General features: G+C 40.3%; 1 protein-coding gene across 1 annotated transcript; it reads right to left on the reverse strand.

The window, feature by feature from the left end:
- Positions 1-15,678: 15,678 nt before the first annotated feature.
- On the reverse strand, positions 15,679-16,638 carry MC2R (melanocortin 2 receptor). Its single transcript, XM_074897769.1, has one exon. It carries the CDS (start codon positions 16,636-16,638, stop codon positions 15,679-15,681), a length of 960 nt encoding a protein of 319 aa, XP_074753870.1.
- Between the last annotated feature and the right edge of the window lie 237 nt (positions 16,639-16,875).

Below are 16,875 nucleotides of genomic sequence, written 5' to 3' on the forward strand. Positions count from 1 at the left end.
AGGACTGTAGTTACCAACCTTTGTCCCCACAATAGCTGCCTTCACATTATCAAAATGTCCTTTCCCTGTTCCATTTATTGTCTCAAGTAACTTTTATAGCTTTCTAGCCCCTGAAGAAAGTACAGATTTTGGACTCATTCTGTTTGAAACATATATTTTTACCATAAGCTTTTGAAAATAAAATCAATAGATGTTTTTTGCAAGAAAAGTAATTCCCTTGCAGAACGCAATTTTAGTTAGCTGGGAAAAAGGTGAATTTGTACACAAGACAACCTGAGAAGGACTTTTTGAGCAATTTAAATTTTTATTAACACTATCAAAACAGGAGTTTCCTGTGGCTGGGAAAGCAATGAAAAATGCTATGAATATAGCTGCCATGGTGATAACGATGGTGTATGTACTTAGATTCAATCTGACATGACTAGGTAGAGAAATAGTTTTTTACTTCAACTGACAGGCAAAAAGAAAGTGAAGAACTTAATGTTTTCACATAGCCTTCAATTTAAGTAGATTTAATAAAACTTTGTGTGAAAGATAAAGAAAGCTGCTTCCCTAGATGAGATCTCCTGCTGATGTCACACATCTGTTAATAAACCATATTGGAACGTGTCTTTTACAAGGGAATACATTACCTCCTTTAATGGAGATCCCATTACTGTTCCTTGGTTAATTAGTGTAATTGCTTAATTTTTCCTCTGTAAGAGATACAGGTTTTTGATCAATGGAGCTTTCAGAGGTCAGGAAAATAATGACTTCTCTGCAAAATATCCTAGGAATTTTTTAAAATAATCATTTCACTGGCTTTAAATCGACAAGTGTTGTCATAACTGAATGTATGAAATCATACTGTGCTTACTTTCAACTGCAAAATAGTTGCTTTTTCCATCCAGAGAAACCAATGCCTTTAAAACCAATGGCTGCAGTAACTGATTGTGAAACTGTCCTGTCTGTAAGAGAGATGAATAGAAGTAGCGAGCCACTTACATTCCGATAAATAATAATAATAATAAAAAAGAGGTGAAAAATATAAGACATAGCTTTATACTTCCATTTTGAGAAATTGTATTCCTTTCCTTGGACTGCAGTTCTGTCTTTGGTACTAACATGAAAGCTGTCTTCATCAGTATAATAATTAATTACATTCACAGAGTCTCTGTAAATAATTATCAGTAGGAAGATTCTGACTCTGCAGTTCCACATTAATTTTTTTCTATCATTTGAATCAGTAATTCCTTAGAATTTTTAGAGGTTTCCCTTCACCATTAAGGTTTTGAACCTTACCTGTGCTGTAGATGGCCCCAGCACTGGGGCTCCCAGCATAAGAAAGACACGGACCTGCTCAAGTGGGTCCAGAGGAGGCCATGAAGATGACCAAGGGACTGGAGCACCTCCCCTGTGAGGACAAGCTGAGAGAGTTGGGATTGTTCAGCCTGAAGAAGCGAAGGCTCTGGAGACACTTTATAGCAGCCTTCAGTACTTGAAGGGATCTACAGAAAATATGAGGAAGGATTCTTTACCAGGGAATGTAGGAGTAGGATGAGGGGTAATTTTAAAATGAAAAGAAGGCAGACTTAGATTAGATGTAAGGAAGAAATTCTTCTGCTGTGAGGGTGGTGAGACCTGTAACAGGTTGCCCAGAGAGGTTGTGGGTGGTCCTTCCCTGACAGTGTTCAAGGCCAGGTTGGACGGGGCTTTGAGCAGCCTGGTCTAGTGGAATGTGTCCCTGACCATGGCAGGAGGTTTGGAACTAAATGATCTTTGAGGTTTGAAGTCCCTTCCAACCCAAACCGTTCTATGATTCTCTAATTCTATGGTAACACTAATTCTATTTGTTTCAGCTCCATTATAAGTTAAACACAAGGATGTGAAGTTCTTACTTCCCCTAGAGACCACCAACCTTATATGTCCATATTTTAGTGGGAAATAGTCATTGTCCTTTGTGTTTGGATCATATTGGCCTTATTATTTGGGCTGCTTCTTTTGTGCTTCCCAGAAATATGTTGGTTTTTTTTCTTACCAGTGATCTTCTGTCTTTCTCTCTCTGAGGCTTCTGTGCTGCTTTATTGAGTGACTAACTGCTTCTAAAGCAGCAAAATAGCATAATACAGATGTAACATTATCTATCTATCTATCTATCTATCTATCTATCTATCCATCCGTTTTTCTACTCATCTGACAAGTGATACATGTTGGTGATCTAAATGCTAACAGCTCACCAAACACATCTGAACCTCCCGATCAAAATTTTGGGCTATTGTTAATCTTCCTATTTTTTTCCACAGGTACAAACAGCTCTGTGGAACTCCATCCCATGTCAGAGATATGCACAGACTGCTGACAGCCAGGAATACATACACGATTTAAAAACTCAGTCAGTCTCATGGAGTTAAACCTGTGAGATGACTAGTGAAATGTCAGTCACCCAGTATTTATTTTCAGTTGCTTTCAGACTAGATAGAGCTCACTCTCCTTAAATAAAGGCAAAAGGGCTACTCTCTGCAATGGGCTCCTCTGAGAGCCTCTGTTTAGGCCAGGTTCTGCATGGGAGTGTGTCCCTCTGGCTCTTCCCACTCCCCTCCTGCAGCAGCACAGAAACTTGTGACCTCTCTGAGGGATCTAAAGCCATACTGGTGTAATAGCTCAATTCTTTTATAGGAAACTTGTGCAACCAGCTGGGAACTATAGTTGGGAAAGACATTTTTCCTAGAACAAAAAGGGTACTGAACAACAGGCATCTGTATACAGATCCAAAGGTCATGGGCTGAAAAGCTAAGGAAAAACTTAACCAAATTGTGCATCAGCATAAGAGACTCCTTGTCGATTCTTTCTCTTGTCCCAATGGGTTGTCAAATTAGCATTTCCTCATGTCTTAAGAATGGGTCTACTTGCATTTCTTCTCCCTGATGTTTGCTCTAACACAAGTTATTGGTGGATGGGTGAAGCTCTTTTTTGTTTCAGTCTGCTTTTCTCAGCTGTTGCCCTCTCGGCATTGAGAGTGGGTACAGTTATATTTCAAGTGTATTAAATTGTGGTTTTGGTAATGCATACTTGTCAAATGGTCTGTAAAACATGCCAAAGATAATACATGAACTTACTTTGTAAGTCAGCTGAGGACAGACATCTGAATCCTGAATATGTGCACAGGTGTTTGAAATGTAGACAGCAAGATGTGGCTAGGGAGTGGAGAGGAAGCAATGTTGGCTGAAGTGTGGGTACAGCCTTCCATATATTATGGCTAATTCACTCCCATGAAAACATATATTTGAAAGCTTATTTCAAGTATCTGTTCTTCACTCTCACCATTATGTTTTGCTACAGTCGTTCTCCCCTGAAGGGGTGCTAGTGTTCCTTAAGGGAATCTAGTGTACTGACTTAAATTCCACGCAGTAAATTCACTACTGTTATATCTCTTCAGTAAAAACAAGAGAGCCAAAAACCAAGAGTTAGAACAATCTTATTAGAAAGCCCCTGTGATTTAAACAGGGTCCAAAATCCCATAAACAACTACACAGAGGTCAGTCTACATTGCTAAGTACTAAAACTAATTAATTCACTGCTCTGTTTATTGTAGGGATGATTTTTCTACCTTCACCTTCTTTCCTGCAGGACTGAACCGTATTTGGGTTTTGACTCACAGTTGTTTTCTTCCCTCCCTGGAGTATCAGCCTGTGGCTCACCTCCTCTTTCCTTACCCTCCTACTCAGAAATAGAAGCTGGCTGCATTCTGTACTCTCTTTCCAGATACAGTCTTTCTTGTCCAGCTAATCATTATTTTGTCTTTTAATTTCATGTAATAATTAACTTAAAGAACAATTTTTTCAGTTGCAGAAACCTCCTGGTGGGTGTGCGTGATGATAGCACAGAGTTCATAGTTCTTGGGGTCCTTCAGCTGCTATGGTGAGAGTGGGATGAAAGGTTTTGTAGTTATTCCCTGTAATGAGGCTCAGATACTACTACTAGTCTGGCCCACCTTGACTATTATGGAGGAAAGCATGAGGGACCTCCTACCCATGTTACAAAAATGTTTTCTCTACATGGTCAAAATATGTCCTCCCCACTTTTCAACATGTTTATTACTTAATCAGAGAACCTTCCCTCTAGCTAACATTATTGTAATAAACTTGACTATTGTCATTCAAAGAGATTACCCTGAGGTAACTAGTCTAGGAGAGTAATTCTAAGGCTTCATTTATTGAGAAGGGTTCTACTCTTTCCATAGGATCTAATCCTCCAGCCCAATATGCTACTGTCTGGGTCAGGGACCAGGGCTCTCTATTGTCAATGGTGGTTATAAAAACCCCTGGTCCCCAATACCCTCTTGTCTTGTCCTCACTCAGCAGGATATGGTCACCCCCGGTAAGAGATAATCTCCATACACATTCAGTTTCCCTTTTTTGGGGTCCCAGGGAATATTTTTCCTGAATTTTAGCCAAATCAGTAGGGGAGTAGGGGACAGTTTGAGTGGTGACTTGTTGGACCCCTCCCTGGCTGTCATCAATAGTCTCAGTTTTAATCAATGGCCATATAACAGCCTTTTTCCCCTCAAGGGAATGTATTTCTTTTATATGCTCTAGGTCTTTAGAAGGGTATAACAATTTTGCTTCTTTCCTCCCATCAGAATCTGCATCCATATTTTCTACAACAATTTGGGAATGGGTTTCATCGAATTGTTCCCTTGGTATTTTTTCACTCCAAAGCCTCAAAGTGGTATGTAAACTTTGGTTAGTCACTTGCTCAGCAGCAAGTAGATAGGAGAGGCTTTTTGTCTCATTTTCTAATTGTTCCTGCAAAGCCTTCACCAGATCTTGAAGGGATTTTATTGCCTCTCCTTCTGCCTGCTGGGTCTCGTATTTATCCCTTTGTGCTGACACCAGAGCAGCTCCTAAAACCTCACAGACCACTGCTTTTCCTTTTCCTAGTTTGAATCTCTATTCTTTAGCTAGAGATTCTGTCTACTATGGCTTGTGAATCATGTCAATTATTACGCGGCCAAGTCATACCAGGGGAAAAAGGTTGAGCATTATAGCTCTCTATTTTCTCCAGGAGAAGGGTAGAATCTACAATCGGATCTCCCAGGAACATCATAAGGAGCCTACAATCAGTCCTTCACAGGGAGGCCGTAACAACTATGAAAATCACATCCCTTGTCATCCCTCAGAGAACTGTCCCTCCACTTTTTGTATGACTCCTCTCAGAGAAGGGCTACAGTGAATGCCTGGTCCCAATGGTTGCTTTAACACCAACAAGGGGATCCTGCTGACTACGCCAATAAAATGTCACAACCCAGACTGGGAGCTCAGGGAGTTGTAAAAGTTCTAGGATCCCTGCCAGTTAAATCAAGGTGAAATGACACCAAACAACCAGTTTAAATGTCTTACTTGTGGTAGAAACAACTTAAATTTGGGCAAGGATAATAAGCAATGTGGTCACTTATAAATCTATAAAAAAGAAAGGAAAGAAGAGAAAAAGAGAGAGAGTCAAAGAAATCTGGATCACCAGCAGAAGATTCAGTGTTGTGTTAGGTCCAGTAATCTTGAGTGGTGGGTGCACACAGAACAAAATTTTCTGTCACCTTTTAAGTTCATCTTATCAGCTGATTAGCATACTAAATGAGGAGATTCCACAAGCTCATTTCTATGACAGACAAAGAAAAATGTGGAGCATGGGTTCTGAGCATGCATTGAGGGGGAACGGGGTGTACCAACCCCCTTGTCCAATTTAATTGGTGGTTGTGCTCACCCTGCCAAGTTTACTTCTACCCCAGTTCCCACAGATTTTTGCTGACTTCCTGCTTCTTGAGCAGCCATTCAGCTTCTGGGGCACAAATTCTCACCTCTTATCAGTCCTTCCTCACCTCTCTGGGCCTACACAACGGAGCCAGTGTTTAGTGGTCCTTGTGCTTGATGAGAAACATTTGGTTTCACTCAGTCCACATTTCCCCCCTTTGAGGCTTTTCTAAGGAGTTTGACAATACAGCTGTAAGGGAGCAGGGACATACATCCTTCGATACACTCTGCACTTCCTTGGGTGACATTAGACTACTCACAAAGGCCACAGCTTGTCCTTGAAGGTTTTCTGTGTTGAATGTTCAAGGCATTAATTCCTTCAGTTCCTTACAAAGTGCACTCTATGATTTTTGAAAAAGTGATTTTTAAGGGGCAGGAAAATGTCTCTAGTGTTGATGGATAAAAAGGATTACAGAAAATGCAGGCTACAATATATACTAGAATACCCTTCAAAAGCCAAACATCTCAAAAATCACTATGAGTTTCAGGTAATTCACAGATTGCTAGGCTTTAAACAGAAATGTTAGAATTAAATTCCTTTTTTACCACTACTGAATTATATACTGTTTTAAATTTAATTTCTAATATCCTATCTTTAGTCCATTCTCATTTCCTATTGCTTGAATATTGTGCCGAGGAACTCTTGCAACCACACCGTCTTGGGCACAGTGGTATTTGACATTTTTCTCTTAATAATTATGACACTATTTCTACTGTTGCTAGAAAGCACTACTAAAATGAAGCAGTTAGTATCTTTGCCTTTTCTTTCTCTTAAGGTTACATTTGCTAATAACTCCTTTGTTCTGTGTCACCTCTCCTGTATCTCTGGCTGCCTACCTGCCAGCAGCTGCAGATGTCTGTGCACTTTGGACACTGGTGCTTCTCCTACACATACCCACTTTCAGAACCTGGATGGACTGTCTCCCAGTGTGCTGCAGGTGCTAGCAAACACAGGGTTTCTCTTTTGTGAGAAAAACCTCTTCACTGCCATCCTGCTGTCTTTTACTAATGAAGCTGTGCTCTGGGCACCTAAGCTCACAGGCAAAACAATCTGCCTTGAAGTCTGTTGCAAAGAAGTTGGTTTCTGGTCAAGTGCACAAACTAGCCCAAGTATGCCTTTCCAGGACCTGAGCAAAGATACTTGTTGAAAAGATTCACCAGTGGACAAAAAAGTGAGCCTCAGCTTGAAATTAGTGTGAGAAAAATTAAACTGCAAAAAGACTTTCATTTTCATATAGCTTCATCTCTGACGCAAGAATACTGATATGAAAATATCACTAACAGAACAGACCCATTTTTGAACTGCCGAATACTATTTCTGATACTTATGCCAGGCATTTGTTTCAAAACATTGCCAGCTGGTAAGGCATATTCCTTGTGGGGAGCCTTTGTCATCAATACAGCCAGAAGGACTGGAAAAGCAGATTTACTTAATCCAGAAGATTTTTTGTTTCCCCCTCATTTTCTATCACGTTCTTTTGGGAGAACATTTTCCAAACCCTTAAACTGAAAGTCTCGGCTTTTACAAAGCTAACTTCAGGCAATCTGAGATCATTTAATAAACTTAAGTTTATCTGCGTTCTTTAGGGGAGAAATTCTCCCTTACAGGACTAGCCTAATAAAGATGGTCTCTTAACGAAAATAAGATGCTTTCTAACCTGTTCAAAACCGGGCCTTTCTTGTAACCAGAAGGATTGCTCTCACTTTTCACTGGTTTGCTCTGTAGGTGAACTTGCAGTTAGGAATCTGGGCTATGTAGTAGCTTTTTCAAACTCTTTTCTGGATGGTTCATGCTCCGCAGTTTGCATAGGCCAGACAGCTGCTACTGAGCTCTGATTTTGCAGAGAGCATGTTGTTAATGTAGCTAAATTGCACCAGGGAAGGTTTAGTCTAGATATTAGGAAGCATTTCTTTCCAGAAGGGGTTGTTAGGCGTTGGAATGGGCTGCCCAGGGAGGTGGTGGAGTCCCCATCCCTGGAGGTGTTTAAGAGTCGCGTTGACATAGCGCTGAGGGATATGGTGTAGTTGAGAATGGTCAATGTTAGGTCAATGGTTGGACTAGTGATCTTCAAGGTCTTTTCTAACCCAGATGATTCTGTGATTCTGTGATACTCTTTCTTAGCCGTATTTTCACAGAGGTGCCTCCATCTTGTCTGAGGGGCTCAGCTGTGTCTTGCAGCGGGTCTGTTGAAGCCAACTAGAACCATCTGTGTTTGGCACAGGAAAGCCCCAGCCTCTCCTCACAAAGGCCACCCCTGCAGATCCCCTCCGCTGCCAGCACCTGGACACTTGCACCTGATACACCAATATTAAACAGAAAATGTTGAGGGGAAAAAAGCATTTATTGTTTGGTATTGCAAATCAAGACCAAAAGCACTGTTCTGGACATCTCTGCTCCTTTCACTCATATCTCAACATTCCTTTGCTTCATATGAGCCTCAATGTTACTTTCTTAAACTCTGCTTCTCTCTCAGGTCTGCACACTTCTATCCAGCAGTGCAACATGAGTATGTCCTCTCTAACAGTTTCTTTCTCGTTCTTACTTACATGGTGCCCTATCCAGTTCTAGAAATTACTTTTTTCTTCCTTTCCCCCTTCTGTCCTAGCTTGACCCTGGCTTTGCTGGCAACGTTTTCAGCCTGGGAACCCATGGGCCTCTCTGCCTGATGAGCTTTCTCACACCCCTGATACTCTTGAGTGACCCAGACAAAGCCTTTGGTAAAGATCCCTATGTATAGAAAAAGGCTAAACAATTGATTTAGTTCATTTAACACTGTTATTTTAAAAAATGATTATTTTTCACCATCCCTTTTCTTTGGGCCTCTTCCCAGACTTCTAACAACCCCTAATGACAGCTCCTCTAATATGAGAGTCTGCCAGTCTCAACTCCTTATTAACCAGCCCACTCTTGCTTGCAAGGCTGGCTTCTTTCATCTTCTTGCTCATCCAGGAGCCAGCAGCCGCCTTTTATCCAAATTCCCTTCCTCTTTTGAAGGCTCTGCTCTGATCTGAGAGGAAGCTAAGCACAGATGAGAGACCCGAGGCCTCCATCAGTGCCTCACGGCTATGGACCACTCTACAGCAGAACGAAGCATTTTTTCTCTCTTCCCTTTTTCCTCATTTCACAGACTGGCAGTTAAAACAGATTTAGCTGTCATACCAGATGATGTGATTACCCAAATTGCTTGGCTGTGGTTTCATTTCTCAAGTAAATGAAGTAAGACTGTAGACTGTAAGACTGAAATGGTACATCAGTGAAGCAGGCTCTGTAGATCATTCTTTAAAATTCAAATGAAAGCTCAAATGCATATTTAGCATGGTGGATAATGTCAATTAATTTTGAGAGTGAGTAGCTGCAGTAATCCCTGGGACTAGGAAGCTAGCTTTGAATTGGAAGATATCTACCCTAGATTTTCAGTGCCACCAAATACTGAGACCAAATTTAAATTTTCAGGAAGGAACAATTAGCTTGTATAACTTATGCAACAGGATTTTAAAGGGGCTGAAGATATTTCTGACTGGTGTTAGAGACTGTATTAAACTACACGGATGTTATGCTGGCACCAAGTCTCCCTGCAGAGCTGAATGCTCTCATGCTGTGCCACAGAGGCTCTTGTGTCGTTTCAGACGCTGTGAAAATGGCTCTTAACTGCCTGTTTGCATCTAACACCTTAAAGTCAGGGTGCTGTGGGGGCTGGTGGCCATGAAGCTTCCCTGGGGTCCATCAGGGCAGGACCTGTCAGCCAGGTCTTATCCCACCATCCCAGACAGGAGCAGGGCAGCCCCAGCCCTGGGCATCGGACACCTCCCTGAAGATGGGCCGATGCTGGGCCAGGATGTGGGTCTGGCTTGGCAGGGCCCATGGATGGACAAGGCAGGGCTGTGGACATCTGGAGACTGACCCCACTGTGGCATTGCTGAAACAGAGGCTGATGGCTGGAAGGGAGTCCTGGGGGTGGGCAGGGACAGTCAGACCTGGCAGTGCCTCAGGGCCATTACACTGAAATGAGTTGTTGACCTGTAAAGCTGCATACAGTGCAGACTGCCTTTTTGTTCTGGAAATCTTTCTATACAGCAATACTGGTAAAGGGGATGTTAGGGTATCCATGTAAATCATGCATCTGACTTACTACAGCGGAACTGCCAATACAAGTATCCGCCCAGACGACATGTTCCATTTCCTCCATCTTTGGCCAGGTTGTCAGACGGTGTGAAGTTGCTGCTGGATTACCTCCACTTGACAGCAAATGGTTTTTGACTAGCTCTGCTTTTATTCAGATACTTCATATGGAGCTTAGATGTACACAGTTGAGGGACTGAGCTGTAATAATTGTTAGTGTAAAGGTTCTGCTGAAGCAATGGAATGTGGAGTAACAAACCTGTCTCATGGTCTTAATGTGGAAAAACAAAAAAAGGAAAGCAAGAAATGATTTTAATTACTCATTAGGCATTTTAACTCCAGCTGTGTTATCCAGAATTACTTGATAACTAATGGTCACTCATTAGACTATGTGTGACAGTTCAATAGTATGATCTTTGTGTTATAGCAGTAATTTGATATTTGTAGACAAAAGAAAACTGCTTTCAAGTGGACATGAAAAGTTTTCTTAAATGGTCACACTCGTTTCTCCAGGATTGTACTGTAAGTCACCCTTTTTGAATTAGAAGCTCACAACGGCATTGAGTCTTCTGTAAAAGTGACACTTCAAACGAAGCCGTATCAAAGTGCTATCTGATGGTGAACACATAATGTCTTCACAGATGGCTCTCTGCTGTAATTACCTTGGAAGAATTAAACAACAGACCCTGTGCCTACTTGGGGAATAGATTCTGTTTGAATAAATATATAATCTGAAGAGTTTAGTTGAAATCTGACTCAAAAAGATTTCCTTAAAAAAGTATTGGCTTGAAATATAGATGTTTAGTACTGAAACAAAAGTACTGAAAGTTCCAAGCCTCCAAGGCTTGGAATCCAGAAAATCAGCCAAGTCGATAAGATTGTGAGCATAACTGCAGCTCAGTACTACTGCAAGCATCATTAGGTCTCATGATAAATAGATACTTTAAGATCCTGTTGTTTTACTTGCCTGTAATTTTAGCTGAAACTATATGAGGCATCTTGCTTGAGATTTTTAAAAAGAGAAGGCTAACATTTGCTTCAACTTGTATTATAAACAAATATATATATATATATATAATAGTTATAACTATTTCTTGCCTTTGATGGTGCTCTACACTTCAAGTCAAACTTCTTTTTCAGTTACTTAAATATTTTTTTGAAAACTGAAATTTTGTTCAGCTAATAGGAGTCTAAGACACCTATTTTTCTGAAAGTCTTGCCCATGATCATAATTCATGGAAGCAAGATTTTTCTTACATAAATAAACTCCAAACTATATTTTCTCACAAATAAACTATATTTGTCTTGTTTTTCTGTGAACAAAATCAAACTGCTCTGCAAGTCTCTCTCTCACTGGCATACTGACTATATTCAGTGGAATTAATTCCCCTGGTGACTTTATCAGATTTGTTCACTTTGTTCCTGACCATGAAGTTCTGTTTAAAACAACAGAAATGGAGGAGGAGCTTTTTTCTTTGGTTTTGTAGTAAGTGACTAGGAAATGTTTTGTTGCCACAGGCATGTGAAGTTCTGTGGGCTCTTCCAAATGAAACATTGTAGTGTTGCCTGTGATTTTCAAGGGACTGGATTTTCCTTCCAGGCTTATTAGCTTCTGGTAGGATCCAAGATGAACATTTTTCTCCCAAAGCTAAGGTACAGTTCTGCCCCGCAAACATTTGTAATTTAAAGCTGGCCACATGAAGGGAAGTCCCAAAATCTGAGAAAATTGTTCACTATTATACATTAATATACCACAATAGGGTTTCAAGAGTGACTTCAGTACAATACAGTGAAGGCTTCACAGGTCATAGTTTAAAGAATCTGTTCAAAGGGCAACACAGGGAAATATATGGAGACATTAGCACATGAAACAGAAAAACTTATTTGCTCGGAGACTGCAGTACATGAAACAGAAAAACTTACTTGCCTGGAGACTGCACAACAGCGAAAATGCAATCCAGATTTACAGACAATTAGGAGATAACGTATGGAGATTTAACCATCTGCTGACATGCAACAAATGCTGACAGACTTAAAATCTTCCTAGTAACTTTTTTATTCAAGAATATTTTGTGCTCTTGCTGACTCTGCCTCCTCAGAAAGGAAATATTTTCAAAAGAATGTTCCATTTATTCATAACTAGTACAAACTAAAAAAAAGAGAGACGTTTTATATGTCTTGAATTTCATATTGACTCTTTTATATAAACCTTAGGCTCAGCTTGATATCTAATATTGTGATGCAGATTTCAGCTGTATTGCAAATGCATTGGATCTGCATTTTTTACAGATTTACACAGTGAACATGGCAAGTTCTGTTGTCCTGAACACATTAAAAATAGAGAACAGACAGTTCTCATCACTTACAACCTTGACATCTTTGTGCTTTGTCTTATATCCCCTTATGTAGCAGTTTTTTCCCAATCTTGCTGGCTGTCTGGGTATTAGACATAGAGTCTAACAGTAACAGGCATCAAGTTTCTAGCACCTGTTTAAAGATGTAACTTCAAACCATAAGTTTAAGTGTTGCTCAGGCATTATGACATGAACAAATGCTTTGGGATGTTGTTCTGAGTGTATCTACAGATGAAACCAGGTAGGCTACCAAGAATAGGCAGTTAATTCCTGGTAACATCAGGTGGGAACCAGTTCCGGACAGTGCTTGGATCTCATGGCAATCTGAGATCTAATGTCAGTAACTGCAGAAATACTTTCAAGTCAAAGAAAACAACATGGTAAAAAACCTGCCAAAACTTTGCTGCCTAAGTGTTGACTCCTTGCTTTAGCCACCTAGATGGAAAAAAAATCTCACTGGGCCATAACCTACATAACCACAGTTTCTCTGTGTTTTGCAGGTAAACGGTGGCTGGAGGCTTGGGGATGGTGCTGGGAAAGACAGTGGACATCCTGGGAAGGAGTGGAGAGATGCTGGGTTACTGGAGGAGAGTTTGCTCTGCTCTTGAAGTAGGACCAAGATGAAGGGCATCAAAGGTGTGCTTGTAGGATGGATTTTGTATCTTCTTATCTTAGGTGCTCTTAGAATGTTATATTGAGGCTGAGGCTGAGGCATGGGTAATGAAATGGAGGGAGTGAGCCCAGCTGTTTTGTGCCCCTCACAGGCTGCCTGAGTGTTCCTGGTGTAGGTCTGGGACCATGGCAATGGAGTGCCACCACTCCAGTCATTTCTTGAGGCTGCAGCATAGGCAGGGCAGTGAGGAAACCCATAAGAGAGGTTAGATGCCTGGAATGAGGGTGGGGATGGTGCCTTGTTCAAAACCCTTGCCTCTGGTGACTCTCCACCTGGCTTGGCCTGGCAGTCAGGCTTTCATGGTGAGGTAGGAGCCCAAATCCTAGTTGCAAAGCAAAGTGCTGGCAGTGCAGGGATGAGACCTGGGCTCTGGCTCCTAGGGTCTGTGAGTGACTGTTCCACCTCCTCTTTCTGCTGGGCCTGGGGATGTTCAAGGAAGGTTCTCATCAGCCACTTCCTGAGACTCTTCTGTAGGTGAGGGCAGTCAGATGAAGGCTGAAGGCAGCCAGGTCCAAGTTGTCCTGTTTCCTCCAGGACAAGCCACAGTTGTCTCAGGAATACCCTGATCTGCCACACGCTGGTATGTTAGAAGAAAGCAGTAGCCATGGCCACGTCCACCCTCAGCCTGGGCACTCACATTTGTCCCTTTCTTAGCCCTAACTGCCAGCATCTCCACAAGACAAGAAGTCCTTTGCAAAGGACTTTATGCAGAATTTCAGTGATAAGTTTTGTTGCTGAATTTTAGATTTTGACGTGAGTCTGTCTTGAATGTTCCTCTCTGAAGTGCTAAATGCAAGAAGTGTTTTCTTCAATGATTACTTCTCCATGTTTAGAAGTTATGGTCTCAATTTTTTGTTCCATGTATTTTATTAAAATTTACATTTGGAGATCTCAGTCTGAACATCAAGACTTTGTATCTATAGAGTTAGAGTGGACTTCCTTACAAGATGCAGTAACTTCTAACATGGTGGAGGCTACTTAGCTCTCTACTATGTCTGCTTTAGGAAAGAGGATGGAAAATAAAGTTTTGAGGGAAGGTGCATTTAGTACTTATTTCATGTGTTGCAGAATTAACAAAAGGACTGTGTAAATCACGATATTTTTTATCATTTTGAAGCTCATCAACTGTGTGCACAGGATATTAAAGCACTGTAGGTCTTTTGTTTTGCCTCTTCTTTAATATTGTATAATTTTTTTTTTCTTTTTTTTTTTTTTTCCAGGTCTAACAGTAATTTCTTACTGTGCAGGTTTATATTTGTTTTGATGAAAAGGAAAAAATTTCTCATTAAAATAAAATGTAAGATTATGTCTGAACTCCCTTCTGAACTTGCATTTTATAGACAAACTTTTCTTTGTAATGTATAGGTTTGAAAAATTTTCACTTTAGTGTCTCTTTTCTCATTTAAGATATATTCTTTGCTTAGTTCTATAGGGGCTTTCATGTCGTCCCTTTCTTTTATCTTTATCTGTAAGCCTAAATCCACCTGAATATGTATGGTTTGGTCCATATTCCCTATATCTTGAAATTCCTGTTTTTCTTAGTGTTCATCAGAGTATATTCTTCTATTTATCTATGAATTCTGATAGATTTTATCTTTTGCTCTCTTTCTTCCAGCTGTGCCTTGGCCTCCTCAGTTTTATGGCTGTCCCTTACTAAATAATCTCTCTCTGGCAGAGCTGAATAACTCCACTGAATTATTGTGAGGTTAATTCCTCACCATATGCTCTAGACTGCTTCAGGATGTTTTGCTGTTGAAAACTATTCCTTGAAGTTTTGTGGCTTTTGTATTATTTTAGCAGGGACGATTCAAAATCCTTCCAAATTGTCTAGCTTATTCCTTACCCAGGTGGGTGACTTCCTTAGGGATCTTTGAATTTTGTCTCTAGTACTTTGTTTTTTGTGGCATGTTTAGAAGTCATGACTGAATCAAAGTTATTTTACTGTCTGTGAAACTTATTATTTTATTGAAGCAAACTGGCCCAGGGACCTCCAGTGAGGAGCTGGCAAGCTCAGCAATTCCCTTTGTTAGTCCAGACCTGGCTTTGGAGTTTTAAGATTCAAAACCTGTCTTTGTTGCTACAACAACTTTATGTTGGAAAAAACTCTTCAGTCACTAAAAGATAGCTTTTAAAGCAAAATATCTTCCTCTCTTGGATTCATAATCCCAAAATTATTTTTAAAACTTAGAGAATGCTAATTGCATGATTTTAAGGAGACTAGATGTTAGAAAACAGTCATGAATTCAATTTTCCAGCAAAAATCCAATCACATGTCAATATTTTGAACTTTATCATAGACTTTTATATAAATGTTCAGTTTAGAAACAAATGTTCATTTCATTGTGATTTAAACAGAATTTTGAAGTAGAATACACCTTAAATTGAAAATACTGCTACAAAATGAGTTGACATAAACTCATCTCTGGGGTAATGCTGTACTTAATGCAGAAGATTTATATTTGAATTTTTCTGAAATGACAAAAGATAGTTAAGACACAGTTATTTTTTACTTGCATGAAAATTGTTGGCAGAGTTAACTTAATCAGTAATATTTCTGGAGCTTCAGTTGGCAGAGATTTGTGTGCATACTTAGTTTTTATGCATTCTTTGGTAGCCCTCTGAAAATCACTGGCGGTATCCTACAAGCATAGCATTACTCTGGGCCTAACTTGGTAAAAACTGCAAATTGATGTTGCACAGCACCCTGTAGGTGTGCTTCTATAATCTTCATTTCTCATGAAGTGTTTACCAGTTCCAGTTTGACCTGGCACAGCAGAACATCTTCCTAAATGTACTGCATAATTCTGGGCTTCGGAATGCAAAAATCATAGGGTCGATGATTGCATTGCACATTATGAGTGTCCCATTCACATGGAAAATGGACATGTAGCAGGCACAGTAAGGGTTATGTGGGCAAAACCTTGCTAAGAGAATGTGAAGAACAAAGGGGGCCCAACAGCAAAGGAAAACTCCAAGGAAAATAGTCAGTGTAATGGCTCCTTTCATGTTAGTTCTCTGATGGACTGTGCTGGTTGGCAGTGAGGCAATCTTTTTAGCATGAGATCGAGCCAGGAGGAACATATGGACATAGAGGCACAGTATAAAAAACATCATTAAAGGGAACAGGATGGTGAAGGGAATGACTGTTGCTGCTTCATAGGAGAAGAGGGAAATGGCAATGCTACTGCCAGCGCAGAATGTCCAAATGATTGCCAAGATAACTGAGGCCCTTTTCAGTGTCATGATATTATGGTACCTCAAAGCATAGAAAATAGTGATGTATCTGTCTGCTGCAATAGCTAACAAGCTGAAAATTGACCCCAGTAAAGACAGAATGAACATGGAATCCATGGCATCATCCAGTTTTTTCTCAAAGTCCCCACGACGTGTCAGGTATCCCATTTTGCACAAGATGATAAAGATGTTCTCCAAAGTTTTGTACAAGCTACCTAACATGTCTGAAATGGCTAAGCTGCAAATGAAGTAGTACATGGGCAAGTGCAAATTCTTATTTCTAACAACAGCAATAAGGACAAGCAGATTTTCCAGTATTCCAACAGCAGCAACCGTGAAAAAAACTTCCTCTGGCACCACGACCTGGGTGCAGTCAGTGATATTTAAGGAGAAATCACTTATATTGTCGAGGGAAGGAATGCTCATCTGCCCTGGGTGTTTTATTAGGTTGGAAGGTCTTTCAGTACTCATTTCTTCTGGTCATGGATAGATTCTGGATTGTTGTTTTTCAGGCTTGGCTTTATTCTGAAGGTGACTTGTCAGATCATTCTTCTTATGATGAAGGCTTTCTCCTTCATCTGGAGCAATTTTAAGACTTAACTGAAATGTTTGGAATTTCTCCTACAATAAAACATGTAGAAACATAAATATCAGGAAGAATTTTACCACACAGATATGGCAAAAACAGACATTTGAAATATCACCTAT

The sequence above is a fragment of the Athene noctua genome, chromosome 2 (assembly GCF_965140245.1).
Source record: "Athene noctua chromosome 2, bAthNoc1.hap1.1, whole genome shotgun sequence".
NCBI classification, from domain to species: Eukaryota; Metazoa; Chordata; class Aves; order Strigiformes; family Strigidae; genus Athene; species Athene noctua.